General features: G+C 36.8%; 1 protein-coding gene across 1 annotated transcript in view; it reads left to right on the forward strand.

Moving 5' to 3' along the window:
- Grid2 (glutamate ionotropic receptor delta type subunit 2) overlaps nt 1-21155 on the forward strand; it is a 1442266-nt gene extending 1421111 nt beyond the window's left edge. Inside the window, exon 16 of the mRNA XM_074041373.1 lies at nt 17479-21155. Within this exon, the coding sequence (XP_073897474.1) occupies nt 17479-17637 (159 nt within the window). The 3' untranslated portion in view covers nt 17638-21155. The remainder of the gene's footprint in view (nt 1-17478) is intronic.

A 21155-nucleotide genomic window follows, 5' to 3' on the forward strand; every position in this document is an offset into this window, starting at 1 on the left:
TGTACTTATAGACAGGGTAGCACATACCAGACAGGAATCCAAAAGTACTTTTGCCACTGTTCTGTGGAAAAATGCTCATATGCGCCCTCTCTTGGTGGTGCTGCGTAGCAACAACACGCCTACCCAGGAGCCGGACTTTAGTTCTCCTTGACATAGGAAGACAAAAGCTGTCTTCACACCGTTCTGTATTTGTGTCCTTGAGAGACAGAGAAGGAACGTTGTTCTCCTCACAATCTGGTTTTTCGTCACATCCCTCTCAACCCCAAAGCAATAGCTAAAGTGCATGGAGACTGGCAAAAAAAAAAGACTGGCAAAAAAAAAGAGTCCACAAACACAATCTCTACATAGGTAGCCTAATCACTCTAGATCAAATTCTCAATAACTAACCATACCAGTGATTTTAATTACGATGCTAAATATTTGCAGTTTTAATTTCATGTAAATTAACTACTATCAAATTTAATGGGAAAAAAGTACAAGTGTTATTAATATCATATATCTATAAATAATTAAAAATATTAAACATCATTTCCAAGCTAGTAATTAGATTTTTTTCAAAGAAAGCAATTGCTAGCATTCCCATTGTCATGTCAATTGGTAGACTAGTTAGCCTGAAATTGAGCTAACACTTTCATTACCTAGCATACCAAAGGTGACTTAGCCATTAACCCCAACACATCTTGATCAAAATAGATCCTCCAATACAGCATAGAGCACAAAAAAGTACATTCTTACTTTTCAGCATCACAATTTTCAATTTCTTTCTTCAAAAAACATTGACTGAAATTATAGTCAAATATCCCATGTGGTCCCATATTTTTCTATTCCTATATTGCATGTTTTTGAACTTTCAAAATAATGATCCATTTGAGTATTTTTGGAAGCTGTTATATAAAATTAAAATATTCGGGCTCCCTAAAATTTAAACAGTATGAATTTAAGAAGTATATGAACTTCTAGAGAGAATTTTAGAAAATTCCAAACATTTTAACAAAAATAAATATCTGAACAGTTATTCTGCGTAGAATTAAAATACAGTGGCTTCCTTTAATTACTCTTTAGAGCAGACTACAATAAAATGAACATGAATAATGAAATATAATTACTTACAGCAACTACTAAGATTCTAAAATAGAAAATAAAGTAAAATAAAAACAGCCCCAATTTGCAAAAAGTTCATTTCCAGTTCATTTCTAAGACATTCATTTTAAACACAGGATGCCATTCAGCGGGATAAGGGAGACAACTGCTTCTTAGGTCAGCCAGCCAAAATTCTTATTTAACCACAAAATTAATGAAATAATTTTAATATAATTTTTGAATGTAATAGTTTACATTAAATTCGTCAATGAATAAGCAAAAAGAAAACAATGATATGAAAGGGAATACATTTAAATTTTTATTTAAACTACTAACGTCTTGAGGAAATAAACTAAGTTCATCAAGAACATGAAATCTAAACTGGCCACAGGTGGCTCATGCCTGCAATCCTTCCTAGCTTCTTGGACAGCTGAGATCATGAGGATCATGGTTTGATGCCAGCCTGGACAAAAAGTTCACGTGACCCAATCTCAACCAATAGGTAGACAGGCTGGAGTGCCTGTCATCCCAGCTATGGCAGGAAGCCTAAATTAGGAGAACCGAGGTCCAGGCCGGCCTGGGCAAAAAGTGAAATCCTATCTCTAAAATAACCAGAGCCAAAAAAGAGCTGGTGGGGTGTGGCTTGAGTGGTAGAGCACCTACCTATTTGGTGTGAAGCCATGAGTTCAAATCTCGATATGGCCAAAAAATAAAAGAGAACATGGAGTGTAAAAGTCAGGATTCAAATTTTCCATTTGTTGGCTGGGTTACAGTAGGCAAGTTACTGAATGTCTCTGAGTTTCATTTTCCTGATCTATAACATGGAAATAGTCTTGATGGTACTGGTACTGCTGACAGTATTTAATGTCTTTACAGATGTAAAATACTTAATGTAATTTCTTGTTGACAGTAGGCTCAAAATAGTGTTATAATGACAGTTCTATTTAATATAATGTAAGAATTGGAAGGAAGGAAAGAAAGAACGAAGGAAGGAAGGAAGAGAGGGAGGGAGGGAAAAGGAGAATTATGGCTAACTTTATAGAAACTTTATTAAAGTTTTACCCACTAAAATTGTGCTCATTTTTCAAATTAAAATAGAAAAAGAGATAGAGCCAGTTCCTGGCACCATAGACATTCGACATTAGCTAAAACAGTAAGAAAGACATGGGCCCACTTAGAGAGACCCTTCTTTTTCTTTCTCCAAGAAAAACATTAACTTATATCCTCTTCTGTTTTATTCTGACTCCCTGCTGTCTTTTGTTCAGCCAGCTGGTGGCGCTATGGTACCATTTGTTGAAATTTTAACTTTAAATCCTGTGTTCTCTAATAGCGTTTTGTGGACACTCAAGCTGTCTGTTGAAAATTTATTTTAAGCACGTTTTACTATTCTCTTTAGCGATAGATAATCTAACTTTTAAAGTCCTTTAAGGGCAAAATAGTTTCTGCTGGGTATTGAGGGGATGGGGGGGAGAGGGAGGGGGCGGAGTGGGTGGTAAGGGAGGGGGTGGGGGCAGGGGGGAGAAATGACCCAAGCCTTGTATGCACATATGAGTAAAAAAAAAAAAAATCCTTTAAATTGCTTGGAGGTTTGTTTCTATACAAGCATGTAATCGAAACGTGTTTGTCCAGGGGATTTACACTGTACTTAGCAAGGGACTGAGTAGGTGGTGGGGCTCTGTGTCCTGGTTGCTTGATGAAAGTAACAATGAAGAGAAGCAGGTATGTTTTTTCTGTATTATTTTCCACTATTTATTTCCATTATTCTGTATTTGTTATCCATAATTTCTACATAAACTCATAAATACTCCCACTGGCCCCACCTCAGCACCCAAATCTTTAGATTAAAAAAAAAAACTTTGTCAGCAAAAGTAAAAATCCTCTCAGTGCTTTTGTTGACCGTGCTTGTTTCCCCTGAAGATATTACAGTTCTTGCCTGGTGACACATTCCTGCTTACTTTGTCTTCTGTTGGTATTATTAAGCCAGTTTCTTCTTAAAAGTCTGGGTTTGAATTGAATTACAATTCAAAGTGAAAAATTAGTTTATTGGTTATAAACCAGCCATTTTCTTCCCCATCTACTATTGCTTTCGTCTTTGGTCCACCCAGGACAGCACTCATGTTGTATAAACTTAGCCCATGATTAATCCTAAATAACATGAATGTCAAGGTAGCATAAATGAATGGAGCTATTGGAACATCAGGTCAAAGTGGACAGGTGAAAAATACAGCCTAAGGAGGAAGACTTCAGAAAGACGTCATGTGCAAATTTAGGTCTCCAAAACAGAGGCATTTGTGACCCATGGCTCAGCTTCAGTCCCAGCCCAGGGGAGGAAAGACAGATTCCTCCTCTTTTATGAGCACTTGGTTAGGGTAGCACCTGTTCCTCTGTCCACTGCCGCCTCTCCTGCTCCTGGTAGATCCCTCAAAGCCCTGGGCTCCAGACTTCATAGACTGCTTCACCTCTTGTAGACAAATTGTAAAGCAAGGCAGGTGCATTTTAACCAACTCTGTAGCCATTTTTTCACATATGTTTTCATTGAAACCTAGTTTGTTTTCTAAACAAAACCTTACATTGATTTTCACTGTGCTGAACAAATAAAAGCAGCATTTTAACCCTAGATTCCTTCCATAATTTAAAATTTATGAAGCTTACTTGTTAAAAGGCACCAAATAGAATGAACAGGTATTCTGGACCATTCCACTTGTTCTGATATTTGGGGCCTACATACAGAAGTTATGTGCACACTATAGAATGCCAGGAAGGCCATTCCTGGTCTGCTTTGTTGATATACTTCTTCCCTATGAGAAAATAAATAGATAAATAAAAATAACACTTGGAACAACTGGAGTGTAAAAACGAATACAAAAACACTGATATATGACACACTTTAAAAATGATTATTCCAGAACAATATCTTGACTCTATTTTTTTTTTTGGTTGCTTAATTCCATTTTGATGAGCAACTTCCAATTCCTCCTGTGTGTGGAGCTGATCTTAAATAAAAGATAATGTTGTCTAACTTGGCTCTATGGGAATTCCTTTTACTGAGTGTCAATAATGTACATGTTTTCTCACTCTTTTTATTATCCTAGTTTTCAGTGTCTTCTGATAATATTGAGATGCACTTAAAAGTAAGTGATTTGAAAGATATCTTCCCAAATTCCATTACACTACTTAATACTTCTGTGAATAAGAGACATCAAAAGAAAAGGAAAAGCTGAGCCTCACAGCTTCAGGGTTAAAAGAAAATGGAGAGAAAATACGATAGGTGCCTCTCTTCTGAGTGTGCTTTTCTTATCCAGTCTTAGTGCCGCCTCAAGATCCTATAAGTCAAAAGGAAAACACTAAGGGAAAAGACAAGAATCTTGCTTTTATTCAGTTCACTGGTTCTGGGTCATAATCCCAAACTAACATGGAATTCTCTTAAAAAGAAAAAAATTTCTCATTTCTCTGCAGGAAAAAAAGTAATAGGATTTACCTGATTTCAGACTTTCTTTAGGGAGACTGCAAATGAGACAATAGAATATAATTTGTTTTCATCATTAAGTGCTTCTCCAAACTATAAAATCAAATTCTTAACAGCAATCCTATGAGGGTGTCCCTAACCAGAGCACAAATGATAGGTTCCTTTTAGATGGCAGGGATACGTCTGTGGAGTTTTATTTCCAGGGAGACAGGGCAGGATTTGCTGCTATGCAGACTGAATAATGTTGGAAGCCAACATCATGTCACATTTTGTGTGCACTTTCCAAAGATGAATCCAAGCGTTACAAATGGGACACAGACTGCCATTGTCCCAGGGACACTTTAATAACCCACACCTACAATATTCAACCTGTTGTTTGCATAGGGACAACTTTGGGACACAAAAACCCACCAGAACGACTTGGGGAAAGGAGCCGTGGAGCGGCAGAGACCCAGGCGCCAGGGTATCTCACATCTCACCCTTTATGGCAAATGAGTCTGCTTGGAGTTTATTTATGCCGAGGATGGGGGTCGTGTCGCTGGCTTTCTTCAAAGTCAATCTGAGAGCAATTCTTAAATCTGCTGTCTGCAAACTCAGTTTCTTATTTAGGCCGCACTTTGGCAGAGTTTACCAAGTCACAGATATATTTTTTGCTTTGTCTTACTTAAGGCAGCTCACATGAAGTAACATCGGTCCTCTCAAGAATAATTCGTGCCTGGCCAGTTTCTTCTTTTATTTTTTTCCCCATCCCCCTCGTCTCCTACTATTCCTTGCATCTGTTGTTCTACCATGGTATTCTGGAAGAGTCAGGAGAAAGTCTGAAGAGGAGAAAACTGAGGTTAAGCCAAGAGGACCTCACAATTTTCCTGTCTTCAATTTATCATCTTGAAGTTGTCCTATGGAGAACTCATTATCACAACCTCATTTACTTGAAAAAACAAACTTGAATGGCCCAGTAGATCTGAAGTGATACCTAAGTTCTATATTGACTTTAAAATATCAGCAACCTATTTTGCATATAAGAAAGTACTTTGAGCATAAAGAAATAGAAATATCTAAGAATGAGCAGTGTCCCAGTTTGGATGTATTTAATTGTAGGTATTTTGAACAGCACTGTAAAAAATAACGTTTTTCTTTTCATAATACAACATTACCAGGGTCTATAGCACCATGATTATAACAGGTGGGGAAAATGCAAAACCAAGAAGAAAAATTTAAGAAAAAAGCTGGGGAAATAACAAGAAAGCTAAAACATTTGCAGAAGTATCACAAAGGGAAAGATTATATATTGTATAACATATATGTTATACTTATAAAAAAGAGCCATATACAAATCATGGAATTTCCACTTCAATGACAAATTTCCAGCCTTGAGAAATTATAAGACACAGAAGGCATAAACTGAAAGCTAAAAGTATGTATACATTTCCCTAAAGGACACACTCCTACAATTTAAACTTGACTTTGCTACTTACTTAAATCAAATAAATAACCACGAATCTATCATGTTGTGATATTTCAATATTTAATGCTTGCTAAAAAATTTTTTCTATTTAAATTTGTGTTACATTTCTTTCATGTAATATTTTTATTTTTATTACCACTCTTATAACCAAATAAGTATGGGCTCTTTCTTGGCATCTGTAAATACTACTGACCTTGAGATATAGAACTGGTATGGATTACACAGGAGTAAGTATATGGTAAGAGTCTTGATGCAGGAAGAGGGAAGCAGGTCTTCCTCTTGACTTTATAAACTTAACTTGAGGCAACGACGTAATTGAGCTGATAGAAGAACGAGTTGGGAGGCGAGAGAAGGGACCCAGTGGATTCCCTACTCAGGATCCCATGGGGATTTAAGTGAAGTGTTGCTTGAGCTCCATTTCTTTCTGGAGCCCAAGATCCTCTCCAGATCCACATGGTCATTGTAAGGATTCTGTTACTTAGAATACTGGGACAGACACCTTTGTTATCTTGCTGGTTTTTTTACACACCATTCCTTTTCTATGTGACCACTTCTATATGATCATCCAAGGTTTCTGAAACAGCCCAGTTCCTTTTATTAATTCACCTGAATAGGTCAGGGCAACCTAGATAATCTGACTTGCAGTTGACTTGTGACTAATTTCAAGAGTGATATTCATGATGGTGACTACACTCAAAGGAAAAGTGTTATATAGAACTTGTTCACCAGTGTGGGAATTTGGAAGAGCATTTTTAGAATTCTGCCTATCACAGAAGCTAAAAAGATAGTGAAATAATCATGAAGGAAATAAAGTAGAAGACAAGGAAGGAAGGCACCTACTTAGAATGGTCAGAAAAGCCCCGTCTGGAGTGATAATACCAGATCTGCGACAAATGGAACACTGAATGAGCCATTTATGGGAACGCACTGTTAAACAGGATTTTCCTCCTCAAATGCAATGAATTACTATGATATTGTTTGTTTTCCATTGCTACAACAAAATACGTAAGGGTTGGTAACTTATAAAGAAAAGAAGTTTACTTAGCTTATCATTTTGGAGGCCAAAAGTCCAAAAAGCTTAGTTCTGGCTCTGGAGAGGGTTTCTTGTCTGCATCATGTCTTGTGGACGGCATCATGTTGATAGCATTTGTAAGAGAAGAAATGGCTTGGTGAAACAGGAAGCAGACGCCAGGGAGGGACCGGTCTTGTGCTTTTATCACAGTTCTTCTCTAGAGAACTAACTGGGATTCCACAAGAATTACATTAATCTCTTCTGAGGGAAGGACCCCCATTGACCTAACCACACCCCACCCCTTAACAATCTCACTACCTCTTAACACTTCTACAATTTAAAGTTGAGTTTGCTGTTTATTTAAATTAAATAAATAACCATAAATCCATCATGCTTGACCTTGAAGATCGAGCTTCCAACATATCTACCCTTGGATGACACACATGGGTTCACCTTGGAGAGATCAGAATTGGTCCCTAACAAACTAACAATTATAATTTCATCATGGTTGTGACTAGTATCAAAACCTCTTGCTCATTTTCACAAAAAGCATCTGTGATGGGACAATTTTAAAATATCAATTTATATTCTACTTTCTGCATTTCCTCTCTGTCTTTACTGCAAGTGCAGAGCTGAGGTCTTTTGTGTCTCTGGCAGGATGGAAAGCAGAACATCAGGTAACTTCTCTATCTTTGGTAAAAACTTAAAGTTGCCAAAGAGATAGTATTAGGAGAGCTGGAGAGGCAGAAATGCCAGAAGGCTACTTTGAGAGCATTAAGCAGGAAGAGGGAAAATAATATTCCCCAGCACAAAAATGGTAGGAAGAAGTCGGTGGGCTGGCTTTTTAGTGAAGAATGACCAAGAAGAGGTCACAGGAACTCAGAGTGAGGCTCTGTAGTGTGGGACCCAGTCTTTCCAAATAATCCCATTTCCAAAACATGACCAGGAGCAACAAAGCAATTAAACTTTAAAGGGAATCCCCTCTCAGCCTGGAACAATGAGCATCTCATTTAAAACCATTGTGGACCCATGTCCAGAGGACCCTTCTACACCCATGGCTGTGCTTAAAACTCCAGGAACCTGGCACAGACTTGGTGGGTGGACATGTGTGGGAAAGGTGAAGGAGAACCTCAGTAACACTGGCAAATGAATTTCTCAGTCAAGTTTAAGTCCATGTGTGAGCCTGCAGACTGTACATTATGCATGTAACGTGAAGCACACAGGTACCAGGTGGCTTAGGAAGTTGCTAAAGAAACATATGACATAGAAGTAAGTTGGTGTCAAAAGTGGGAATCATTCCTGTATCTTAGAGATTTCAGTCTTTCACTACCCTCTTCTACTCATTTGTTTTTATTGAGGTAGAATTGGTATACCAAGACAAGTACATACTTGCTGTACAATTTGGTGAGTTTCATTGTATGTAAATATCTATGATACCATCATCACAATCAAGGTAACGGAGATATCCAACACTTCTAAAGGTTCCTTGTTCTCTTTGTTTCTTTTTGTTTCGGTTTGGTTTGGTTTGGTTTGGGGGGTTAGATTTTTTTTTTTGAAACAGGATCTCATTATATAGCCCAAGCTAACCTCAAACTCGTAATCCCCTTGCCCCAACCTCCCAAGTGCTAGGATTATGAAATGTACCACCACACCGAGCACTTTTTGCCACCTTTTAAATTGCCACTTCCCACTCTCAGAATGGAGCAGCATAGTGTTGCAGAAAGAGCTGGCTCAGGAAGATGAAGCCCTGGATGTAAATCATGCAGCAACCGTTTGTTGAGTATTCTTATTATGGAGGCATGCCAGACTTGCGAAGATAAATCACAGTAGTTCCTGCCTTTCACATCCAAGAAGAGGAAAACGCAAGAGAGAGAGAAAAGCAGAGATAGGTCCTATGGCTCAGTGATTCCTCACTGATGCTCAGGATACAGGACATGAACTCTGTAATTCTCCACTCTTGTGCAAACCAAGTCGAAGCTCCCCAGCCATATTTCTCCAATTAGTAGGAGCTGTTAACAATTCCTGTCTCATAGTATTACGATAGTTGTGAAATGGTGTTTAAAACTATTTCTTATAAGCAAGTCATCACAATGCCATGAACTTAATACTACGATTGTGTTTATTTATGTAACTTCATATCGATTCTTTCAGTCAACACATCTTTACTGAGGGCCATCTAGTTTCCAAATTTGAGTTTAAAATCACAAAGTCTCCTTCCTTTATAAAACGAGAGATTTGGAATAGATGATCCTGACAGAACCTAAGACATGGTCATGAGCTCAAAAGGAAACTGTATAGAACACCAGCCATTGTTACTCTATAAAAATCTTTAGATTATAGTCACATGGATATATCTGGGGGCAGAGACATGGAATAAAGACAAGAAGAATAGAAAATAATAGATTGAGCCAAGTGACTTTTAAAAATAAATACAAATAAAACTTTTGAAAGCTAACCAATAACTAAAGTTTTAAATAATTGAATTATTTTGTAATTCTAGTCATAGTGAAATAAAGACTATGTGTTTATCTGAAAAATTTGATCAAAAGAGTAACCAGTCTGTATTATTTAGTTGGATGGTATCTCAAGTATACCATTTGACTTTTTAAGTTTCTCTCAAAACCCAATTGAACTCATTCAACTAATTTCTAAACTAACTGTCATCTTCTGTTTTGGTTTTAAAAGAAAAATATTTTAATAAATTCATAGGTGTCTGTTTTTCCAAGTGGTTTCTCTAAATGTGGCTATAACAATTTTTAGTAAAACACTGAGGAAATCTTATTTTAGTCTCCAGTTAAATAAATGATGACTAGATCTGAAACTCATCACTCCATTTCAAAAGGCTGAATTTCTCTTGAATTTAACATATTTTTAAAAATAGAAACACCTGTGTTTCCTGGGTTAGTATGAAGAGTAGGTGACATGCCAAATACCTATGCAATTTTATAGGACAAAGATAACACCTCAGCAGAAAAGAAGGAAGAAGAGGAAAACATTTGTCACTCTCTCAAGACAAACTTCTTAGCACAGTTAAAATATCTGATTCCACAACCAGCATGCCCTGCAAATCCTGTGTAAACTGGGAGGCCCTGTGCACTGCTCCCCCAGAACCATGGCTTTTACTGATATTTACAAATGAGGAGGGGAGAATTACCCTTTGTGGTCAGCCACTGACGTAAAGTGGAACAGTGTCCCACTGTCTGACATGCACCTGTCTTACCAAATCTAGACTCAAACAGTTTGGAAACTTCTGATTCTAGAAATGTCATGCAACACTGAGGAAAGAAAGCAGGATTTGTTTATGATGTAGCAGAGAGATGAAAGCACCTCTCTCCACTCTTGTGTCTTTTTATTTTATTAGAGATTTGGGTTTTATTTAAATAAAATATTCTCTACTATAGTTTTCAGATAACATTTAATAAGGTTTGTGAATTCTCAACTTTTACTATGTCAGGGAAAGTTTTCATGTTATTTATAGATATTTGCACTAATATTCATAAATAGTAACTCAGCAGTACCTTGAAGGAACTTGGGACGCACTGTAGTCATAAAGGTTGTTTTATAATTATTACTAGTCTGTTAAAATAATCTTTCCATATTCTTTTTAAAATGTATATTTTACCAATATTTGAATACTTGAATCATTTTCTTTCTCTTTTAAGTTGAGGATATGAATATCAAAGTTAAAACAAATTGGGCAACAGCTGTTTGATTTGTTACCTAAGCATAAAATAAGTTGGAAAATGTTGAATTAACTTAACAATCTCTAATTATTTTCCTAGAAGTTAATAGTAATGTCATTACACAGGCATACAATTAGTGCTCAAAGCTTCAAAACCTGAATCAAATGTAGTTGAAAATAATCAATTGCATACTGGTCAACATTTGAACTTCTTCCCAGATTGATTATTCAGCTAGTAACAATTTTTCTGCAAGATTGCTTATACATATACATATATGAGTGAATTCAATTATTTAGACAAAAGTAAACAATACATCTAATTCATAAAAAGTGGTTTTCTAAGGTCAAACAAATAGTTAACAAATTTCTATTTAAGTTTCCTTTTTCAATTACTTTGGTTTTTAAAAACAAAAAGACTTCTTTTAGAGACCTGGGCAAAATTAAATTTAACTCCTATTTAAATTATACTTTCAATTTGAATGTTTTGGGATGAATGCATTTCTGTGTGTATAACTTAAACTGCACTTATTTTTTTATTTTCAGTTCCAAGTTCTAATTCAATAACATAGTCCTGAAAGATTTGTCACGTAAAGTATGATCTGTGAGTAAACAGAGACATTTTAAATTAAAATATAACACTACTTTATTAAATTTTTTTAATTTCTAAAAGTAGAAATACTGATGTTGAGCATAAAATAATTAACCCCTCCTTCTACCTAGCCCTCCTCTCAATAATATAGATAGTGCCTTCTATCTAGCTTTTATACTTACATCAGCTCACTTCCAACTTTATAGACAAATAAAGAGTTAAAGCACTGCTCTTTTGCACATCACTTTTTAATGGAAAGTAAGGATGAGAACGAAGATAGCTCAGGATCCCCATACTGCAGAAAACCCAGATATATTGACATTAGAACAGCAGTAAAACAATTTAGAATTATAGCAAAAATGTGGCTAAACTAGCAAATACATAAATGCATATAGACATATCTCAGGTTAAATTACTACCCTAGTTTCAACCCAGTCCCTTTAAACTCATGGATGTAGAATAGATTGCACATTTGCCCCCTCCTAAGTGTCTTGATGTTTTGAGGGGAGAAAAAACACCCCACTTCTGGGCTCAAAACTCACTGGCTAATGTACAGTGGTGTCTCAGACCTGTGTGCTTATGTTTCCGATTCCTGGGAAGTTCTTTTGCTGCAGGGCGTGCCCTGAAACACATCAAAAGAACCAAGTTCTACAAAAGAAAAAAGAAACTCAAGTAGGCTTGAACATACAAAGAGAGAGAGAAAGAGATGAGAAAGGGGCCAGGCGGAGTGCTGAATACAAAATGAGTTCAGCCAACCCCAGGAGCTCTTCATCACTTACATTTATCTTATTCTGGGAGAGGGGCGTCAAAACCAGCCCTGACATAAACCAGCCACTGCTATTGACTTTGACTCTGTGAGTGTGAGTGTGAGTGTGTGTGTGCGGGTGTGTGTGATGTGCCTTGCACATTAATAAAAAGGAAAATTTCATGAAGGATCATTATTACTCCAAACAGACTAAAAAGAAAATTAGAACAATTAAAACATTTAAAGACACAAGCAATCTAAGTCTCAAGTAAACAAACTAGTCTTCATTTAACTAATTTATAGTCTTTACATAAAAATCTAATTGTGCATTGCTTTAACATCTTTACTGCACTATTTATATTACACCTTCTGTACTTACAAAGCATGTGAAATTTTCTTGGAATGTCTTGTGCATGTTTAATATAGTTCAAAACAAAACTCATGTTTAAAACTGCAACCATTTAGATTCTGTATGACAAATAGAAATATAATTTTAATGTAAATGGTCCAAATAACTGAAGGAATAAGAGAAATGTTTCCTGAGTCTATGCTAATTATGTCTTCGAAAGAAATACCCTCAAATTCTGACTTTATGCTCTTTAAAAGCATATTCATATGGATAAATCCCTTCTGACAAATTTTATTATCCTACTGGGATCATAGTGTTGGTTGTCTGCAAATATTTTCTGGAGACAGACAGAAAGTGTGATGTCAAGTCTTCTCCTACTGTAGTTCTCCTGCAGGGGAATGGCCTTGGTTGTGGTGGTTTGAAGGTTAATAAATTAATACTGAATGGGAATAACTGAACTTGCAGAGAGCAAGTGATCAAATGGAATTATTTTTTAAATAAGATTTAGAAACATTGTGTAAGGGGCACATTTAGAACTTCAGTTTAAGTTTTTGTTACCAAGAATGATTACGATAGAGCCAGAAGTGCTGGTACACACCAATTATTTTAGTACTCGGGAGCAGAGGCAGAAGGATCATGAGTTGGAGGCTACCCTGTGCTACAAGGCAAGACCCTGTCTCAAAAAAAGAAAAATAGAAAAAAGGACAATGATTATCACAGACAGTAGGATCAAGTTTTTTCCAATTCATAGAAAGCCATGAGCTAATGTTCTAATATTGATTTTCTAACAGAACAATTTAATAGTAGTATATATAATGCATGTAGACATATATACTATATTTATTTACTGTTCAGTTACCTTAGACTTCCAAATTTTTTGCTTTGCAGTGATAATATTACTTTTATCTCCATTGACTGCTGGCACACTGCATTATAACATCATAACTCCCATATACTGCTTTTGTTAATTGGTATTCGATATTAAAACTAAACTTCATGAAAAAAAAAAGCTACACTAAAGGTCATAGTCACATGTAGGTGAATGTGTCAGGTTTACTTTGTCAACTGTGCCAAGCACTGCTTCAATGACCTTGCCTGAACAGACAGAGTGCTTCATTCGCAAGCAGAATACAATGAAACACAGCATTCAGCATTCAATGTGCTGTTTATATGCTGTGGAATTTTGCAGCCTTGAAATATTACAGGGGGTTCCCCTGCTTTGGTCTGTTTCCATTTTTCTTAAGCATAAAATCATTAATAATTTCAAACAATTTAGAGTTTGGGAGCTATCACATTCAACTTTAATACTGTGGCAGAGTAATAATATCAAAATAAAACTATACCATTTCACCATTGCTTCTATAGTGGACTATCCCAAAGCCTGTCTTAAGAGAAAGAGAAATAAAAACAATGAAGAAAACCAAGAAAAATTCTGAAAGTCAAAAGTCCAATCCAAGTTTTATCTTCCTTCAAACCTAGCTCTACTTCAAGTATACCACACACATGTATTGTACGATTTTATGTGGTCACATATTTTTGCACACATTTTTCTGATTAGCATTTAAACCACTGAAAATTGTAAATGCAGACAGACAGAAGACTTTTTTAAAGATTAAAGACAAAACTAAAGCTAGGCATAGTGGTTGCATCTGTAATCCAAGCTACTCAGGATGAAGAGGTAGGAGGATCTCTGTCCAAGGTCATTTAGGCAAAAGCAAGAGTCCCTATCTGAAAAAAAAAACTAAAAAAGAAAAAGGACTTGGAGAGTGGCTTAAATGGTAGAGCACTTGCTTAGCAAGCAGGGCCCTGAGTTCAATCCCAGTACCACACACACACACACACACACACACAAAAGCCCTACAATAATCATCTTACTTTCATATTGTATCCAATTCCATGGGTTGCCTGTGTTGTTTCCTAGCTGTTCAAGAACTCTGTCTTTAATCAGCTAGAGGGTAAAGAAGAATATTACAGCCCTTGTGTGGCCCTCAGAATCCTAAAGAGCAAATAGTTCAGCTTGCAGATTTTATAAGCCCTGAGGTCACTCTCCTTTACAGTGACACCCTAACTGCTATAGTACTCTCAGCAGGTAGCACCTGACTTTGAGTAGTAACCTCAGGGTTCAGTCTTGGGTGTGCTTTAATAGGCATTTCTGGCTTCCTCTGGCATCCTGTCCTCACAGAGACAAGGCCTCCCACACATGACTGCTGTGGCTAGGTTTTAAGTGATTCGTTATTAGATCATTTGAAGAACTAATCATTTCTTAAACCAAACTCCAGCTATTGGAGAGATAACTCCCTTTCTCCAATGATATATTTCATAATCCTCTCAAAAATCACATCAAAAAATGATCTCTTCTTCCAGTGTTTCTATCTGTCAAAAGAATAAGCATTTTCTGCATCTCAAGGTTAATTGGACTGAGAACATAGCTCTGGGCTTTTGGGTTTTTTTTTTATGGTACTGGGATTTGAACACAGGGCCTCACACTTGCTAGGCAGGTGCTCTACAACTTGAGCCACTCCACCAGCCTGATTCCAATCCCACCACCACATCCTAGCAATGTGACATGGAACAAATTTCTAAACCTAGAACTTGTTTCCGTATCAGTGAAATGAAATTTATAAAGATTACCATCTCCTAGAATTGTAGTGAACAGATGAGATTAAATGAGACGCTAAAACAAGCCAGATACAACCCATAATAATGATTTAAAAAATTCTAGCTATGAATATTGAAGTAACTTTTTACCCATTCTTCTCCTTGATCATTTAATATAAGCCTACTCAGCATGTGTACTCCTGAAGATGAGATTGCTTGAACAATAATTTCAATTGGTTCCCTGATTTTTTCATTATTCAATTCCAACCTTTATCACTTCCAGTTTGATTTTTCATAATTAGGGCTTTCAAAAATTTTGTCTACTTCTATTAAAAATCTTCACTGATTTCATCTTTTCTCCACTTCAGTCAGGTTGCCAAGCACCTACACAGTCTAATTCTACTTAACCTACACATTATTTTCTGATACAAAAATCTATTTTGGTGTAGACTAATTTCTCCCTTAACTTTTTTCCATGGTTTTCCCATGGTCCACAAGTATTTATTCAGGGTCTACCATGGACCTGATGCTATGGATAATAATTTTCAAGTATATGACAATAAATAAACCACTATCCCTGCCATCAACGAGACCCCCAGACAACAGAAAATTAAACAACTCGTTATAATAAATCAGGTAAGAAGAACTCTAGTAGAAGTATAGGACGAATGACAGAGAACTATACTTTTGTAACATTCTGACATTGAATGTGAAGGCCACCAGGTTTACTAACACCAAATGATTGCAATATACCAGAGTATTATTTTCTACCCTGTTTCCTACCTCTGAGAAGTGTAGGACCCACAGGTTTGTGTAGTCTTTTCCTCAGTTAAAAATGTCTTTAAACTTTCAAAATCCTAGCCACCCCCCAAAACAAGTCCTATCTCTTCCATGATTTCTTCACTCATTATTCCAATGTTTGGCCTTTCTCTCTGCAGTGACTGTAATCTATTAACCTGCATTATTTTATTTAATACTTGAGAAGAGGAAATTAGTGAAGATCAAATTCACCTCATTAATTTTAACAATATATATGCATATACATATATATATATGAGTGATAGGAGTCTCTTCCAACCAAATTATGAGCCTCTTAAGGGCAGAGTTCACTTCTTATTGCAGCACGCTTCTTATTTTCATAACTAGTAATTTCCTCAACTCATTTATTTTTAATGGAGAAAATATATAAAAATTTTATACGAGTATTTCTATGCATTATTTGCGAGTCAAGAATTCCACCCCCTAAAAAAAAAGAATTCCCAAAATTTGCTCAATGTAGCTAATGAATATTACTTAAAAACTTAACTCCAGGATTGGGGGTATGAAAAAACTTAACTTCATGTTGAAGTTTTGAAGATATGCTGAATATCTAGTTAAATAAGATTACTTAATACAGGACTTCTCAGAGTCTTTGAAATTTATATAATTTGTCTTTGAGAGATGTAGCTATTATTTAGTACTTCCCAAATTTACTTAAAGACCAAACTCAGTGTTTTTCCAAAATCTAGTTTTTGGAATGAGTGTTCACAGAGCTCACTGGGAAATGCTGATGTCACCTAAGGCCTGTAGAGCTGATTTCTACATTTAGCTCAGTTAAGTCATTTGCATTGCTAAAATAACTGAGTATTAAACTCAATCAATTTGTAAGTGCTATCAGTCACTAACACTATTAGAAGCATTCAGTCTTCTCTAAGTTCTATAACATTAGCAAAGATTTTAATAAACATGAAATTTAGGCACAAGTCCTAGAAAAGACACAGAGGTAAGGATTACATTGATCCCTTCCTATGCTTGCCAAAGTTAAGACTCAAGATTTTTGCCCATGTCCAAGATTCATACCACAGATCTAAGGTTTTATGTTTCTATTATTTAATGGCCTAAATATAAGGTCTACCCCTTAGGTTTCAAGAAAGAGGGAAGTTCCTTACTTAAAAGCATATATTTAAATGAATAAAGCTAAAATGCATTTAACAATATCAAATTTGATTGATTACAACCTTGGTGAGACTTGTATGTCTATTATTAATTATTGATGTTTTAAATCTCATGTGAGGTCAAAGATCAGAGAGTCAAGACCTAAGGAAACAGTTCTACGATTTCACGTGTAACTGTGTGTGAAAAACAGCATTGGTAAAACACTCTGTTGACTCTCCATGTGAGGGCAATACTGATTTTATTTTCTGGTGAAAAGACCTTACCCAGTTTAAGTTATGAATGTATCCTATTCCCAACCTGGCCAAACTCCCAGGTCCTCTTCAAACAGGTTCCAGTGAACCAGCAGCCAACAAACTCTACTTTCTGATAGCTGCGTAGGGTCTAAAACACCTATGAAGCCCTAAGTGGGAGATTTGAAACAATTGTCATCATGCTTCTCCTTGTTTACAGAAGACATTGAAGGTGAAGCTAAGGCCTTATAAGTAAGGACAGCACCACAGAAAGCCAAACCTTGACTAAATTCAACCTGACACAAGCTCTGCTTTGTTTTCTCACAGGCTTCATCCCTGCAGAATGAAACTACAATACCTGAAAGAAGAAATGTGTGGCCTTTAAAACCATGTTTGAAACTTGGCAGCAATACCTGGAGAACGACATCTTCCAGCCATGGCCTGCACCAATCAGCCCAACTGGGAGGACCTCTAGATGACCCATAACCTCTATCAGCCCCAGATCTGCAGATCTTTTTCCTGCCTCTTGATTTCAGGACCTTTTCGATCCTGAGTAGCCAAAACTGGTGAGCTGATGTACTATCTCCTAAATTAAAACCTCTTCTTCAGTCCAAGGAAGCTCTACTCACCAAGTTGTGACACCTAGAAATCCTTGCTATACTTCATTCATACAAGATAGCAACAAGACTGCCACTTTCAGCCACTGGTCATGCATTGGTCTTGCCGGTGCCAGCCCATTGGCCTAAGAAGAATGCTTCTGTGCGGTAGATTTTTTGCCTATGTGTCCTAGTCAAGTGAACTCATACTGAGATCCAAGTTTGTACCACAGAAGGTTTGTCTTCAGCTTCTATCTGTTCAAGATTCATCACAATCTCAACTCAAGGTCTTGGGACTTCTCATCAGAAGATCCAGGGAGTTGTGGAGGACCAAGGAGAATGTGCCTTGGCAAAACTTAACTGGAAAAAGACAAAGCCCTCTTCCAACTCTTACTGAATCAATTGTGGTTGTCTTTCATCATTTTTGGAGAATTTTGTCATAGATTTCTCTCCATATCACTAACACAATGTTATTGTTATATTGACCAAAATTGTCTAATTTCCTCAGTGCCAAGGAGTATTGTTTTTACTCCAGTGATCATCAAATGCATATATTTTGCATCCTTGGCTAATACAGCCTCCAGTTTGAATCCATAACTAGTAGATTTGTCATTGCAAACAAAGATCACATGGATAATGTTATTATACCCAGGAATTTCAGTGCCTGTGAATGCTATCCACCACCAAGATGACTCAGTTTTCCCTGTTCTCATGCCCACATTCATCTATGGTACCTATTCCATGCAAGTAATCTCTTACAAATAAAATAGAGAAACACCATATGAAATATACCAACCCCTTGTGAACTCAATCAATTTTTATTGAGGACCTATTATGCACCAAGCACTGTATTAATTTCTGGGAATACAATGAATAAATCATAGTCCTTACCCTAAGAACTTCACATTCCAGTGGGAAGCCAGACAATTCAACAGCCTGATGAGTGCTAAAGCAGTGTACCAGTTGCCCTGAGAGGCCCCTCATCTCTGCTTCTAGCCACACAGGGAGTCTAGGCTGATTTCCAGGTGATCTCTAATGTGTCAAACCCACATACAAGAATAAAGCCAACAAGCAGAGGTTCAGGACTCCCTGCAAGTGGCAGTCCAGTGGGTTCTGGTTATTAATGTTTTTCTAAACCACCTGACTTTTAACCAATTAGGTGTTCATTTATTGAGTATCCTCCCCACGTTGTCATCAAACTTCTAACTCTTATGTTATAGCTCCTAGGTAAAAGTCAGGCTGTGAAAGTCAGAAGACCTAGATTCAAATTTGAGACATGGCACTTATTACGATTGTGGGAAAATTACTTTAACTCTCTGATATTTCGTGTTTGTCTTTGCAAAATAAAAATAAAAACATTTAATGTACCTACCTCACAGGGTTGTTGTGAGAATCAAGTGAAATTGTGTGTGAAAGCACTTCATAAACTGTTATTTTGTAATCACACCATTTCTATGGGTTCTTCATCCTCCCTAATATAACACCATAATTTGCCCACCTCCTACCTTGTGCAGGGGAATGGTACCAAGAAGAAAAAAGTCATGCTCCCCTGGATATCTGGTTTTTAAGCAGGGGCGTTCTGATGCCTCATGGAATTACAAGAGTAGAGTAAGAGGAGCAAAGCTGTGGCCCTACTGCTATGTAGACCTTCCACCATTATCACACCACTAGACTTGGCCACCAGCCAGCCTTCTTGATAGAAGGTTATCACTAAGACCTCAGGAAACTAATCAGACTTCTGTGACTCAGTGATTCACCTGGGCTCTCACTGCCAAAGGAATCACCAGTCACTCCAGTGAAGCATGTGCCTCCCAAAAGAGAGCGAGAGGATTTTTCAAAGGAGACATTGACCCAATTAGATAGAACACAAGCTAGCCCTGTCTACCTGAGTGGGAAGGGAAATTCCTAGATACTCATTTAAAGCAAGATTTTGGTGACATGTTTCTTCTTTTAGCATTTTATACTGTGTCAACCTGGCTCCTGCTATACTAGTTTTAATTTGTCTACTCCCTGTTTGTCCAACAGACCTGTGATGAAATGTGTTCCTGCCTACAAGCCTCATGTCTCCCTTACTCTCTCTCTCTCTCTCTCTCTCTCTCTCTCTCTCTCACACACACACACACACACACACACACACACACACATACACACACATACACACCAGTAGAACAGGGAGGAACGCCACCCATTTTTCAATCCACCTACATCTCTAAGCCCTAGACTTTCCATTTCTGGTAATTCAATATGGATTCTGGATTGGCTGATCTAATTTGAGTCCAGTCTCATTGGATCTATCCTAATCCATCCCAGGTTGAAACCCTGACTCCATTTCAGTCCTATGTAGAAACTTAATCTCTCGTGGAGTCACTGGTACCCATAAATCCTTTAAGCAAAAGATTTTCTTCTTAAAATCTATCAACTTCCCCCAAAGTGAGAACATATAAGCATGTACCTCAGGGATAGCATTTAAAAAGTTCTCCAAATGAGTAGAAAAATTATTTTGTACAAATGATTTTATAGAATTGGCAGCCCCAGCACTCTAGAATACAGTCATAAACCTAACAGAAAATATCCATCATAATCCATTCCTTAAGTTCCTGGAGCAAGGAAAGAGGATTACAGGAATAATATTCATTCAGTGTTGATCTAGTTGTCAAAGTATTCTTACATCCTCCTTACTGTGTATCAGATTAGCTGACCAAATAGAGCTATTCAGTGAACTGCAAAATCCCTAAGACTATAACGTTACAATTTTATTTCAACAGCTAAGATAAAGTTGAAAATTTTAAAGCAATGTCATCTACTATAGTTCACAAATCACCATTTGCTATGAGAAGAGAGCCAGAAAGACTCAGAGCACCAGCCACCCAAAGTCAGAGGCACCAAGCCAAAGGATCCAGCAAAGAGCAGGCCCAAGTCAGGGAGGAAAGCTGTTGCTGAAACAACAGCACACTTAAGAAACAAGATGATCTGTAGGTCATGGTAGCTGCAAAGGAAGAATAGAGAGATTCAATCTGGGAAGCAAATTAAGATGTTGGAACAGGTATCAGAGTGATTAAGTCTGGGCAGGAGATGGAGTTACCCACCCATCTCCTGAATTTGTCTTAGAGTAGCCTTTCTTGTGAGTTCCAATATTACCACCTAGTTTCATTTGAAGATGTAAAATTCTCAGTTTTACTGATGTTGCTTATTGTAGTCAATCCTAACTGGAAAATCCTTCCTTACCCACAGACGTTTTACTACCTTGGTTGATACAATTTTCTTTTATCAGAGATTTTTAATTTGTGCATTAGTTTTTGATAAATTATTTTATCAATAAAATTTTGTCAATAAATAATTTCCCTGGTTGAACTTCAATTCCTTCTTTGGTGATTAAAAATAGGTAAATAAAGAAACTACTTTAATTAA

This window comes from Castor canadensis, chromosome 9 (genome assembly GCF_047511655.1).
Source record: "Castor canadensis chromosome 9, mCasCan1.hap1v2, whole genome shotgun sequence".
In the NCBI taxonomy this organism is placed as follows: domain Eukaryota; kingdom Metazoa; phylum Chordata; class Mammalia; order Rodentia; family Castoridae; genus Castor; species Castor canadensis.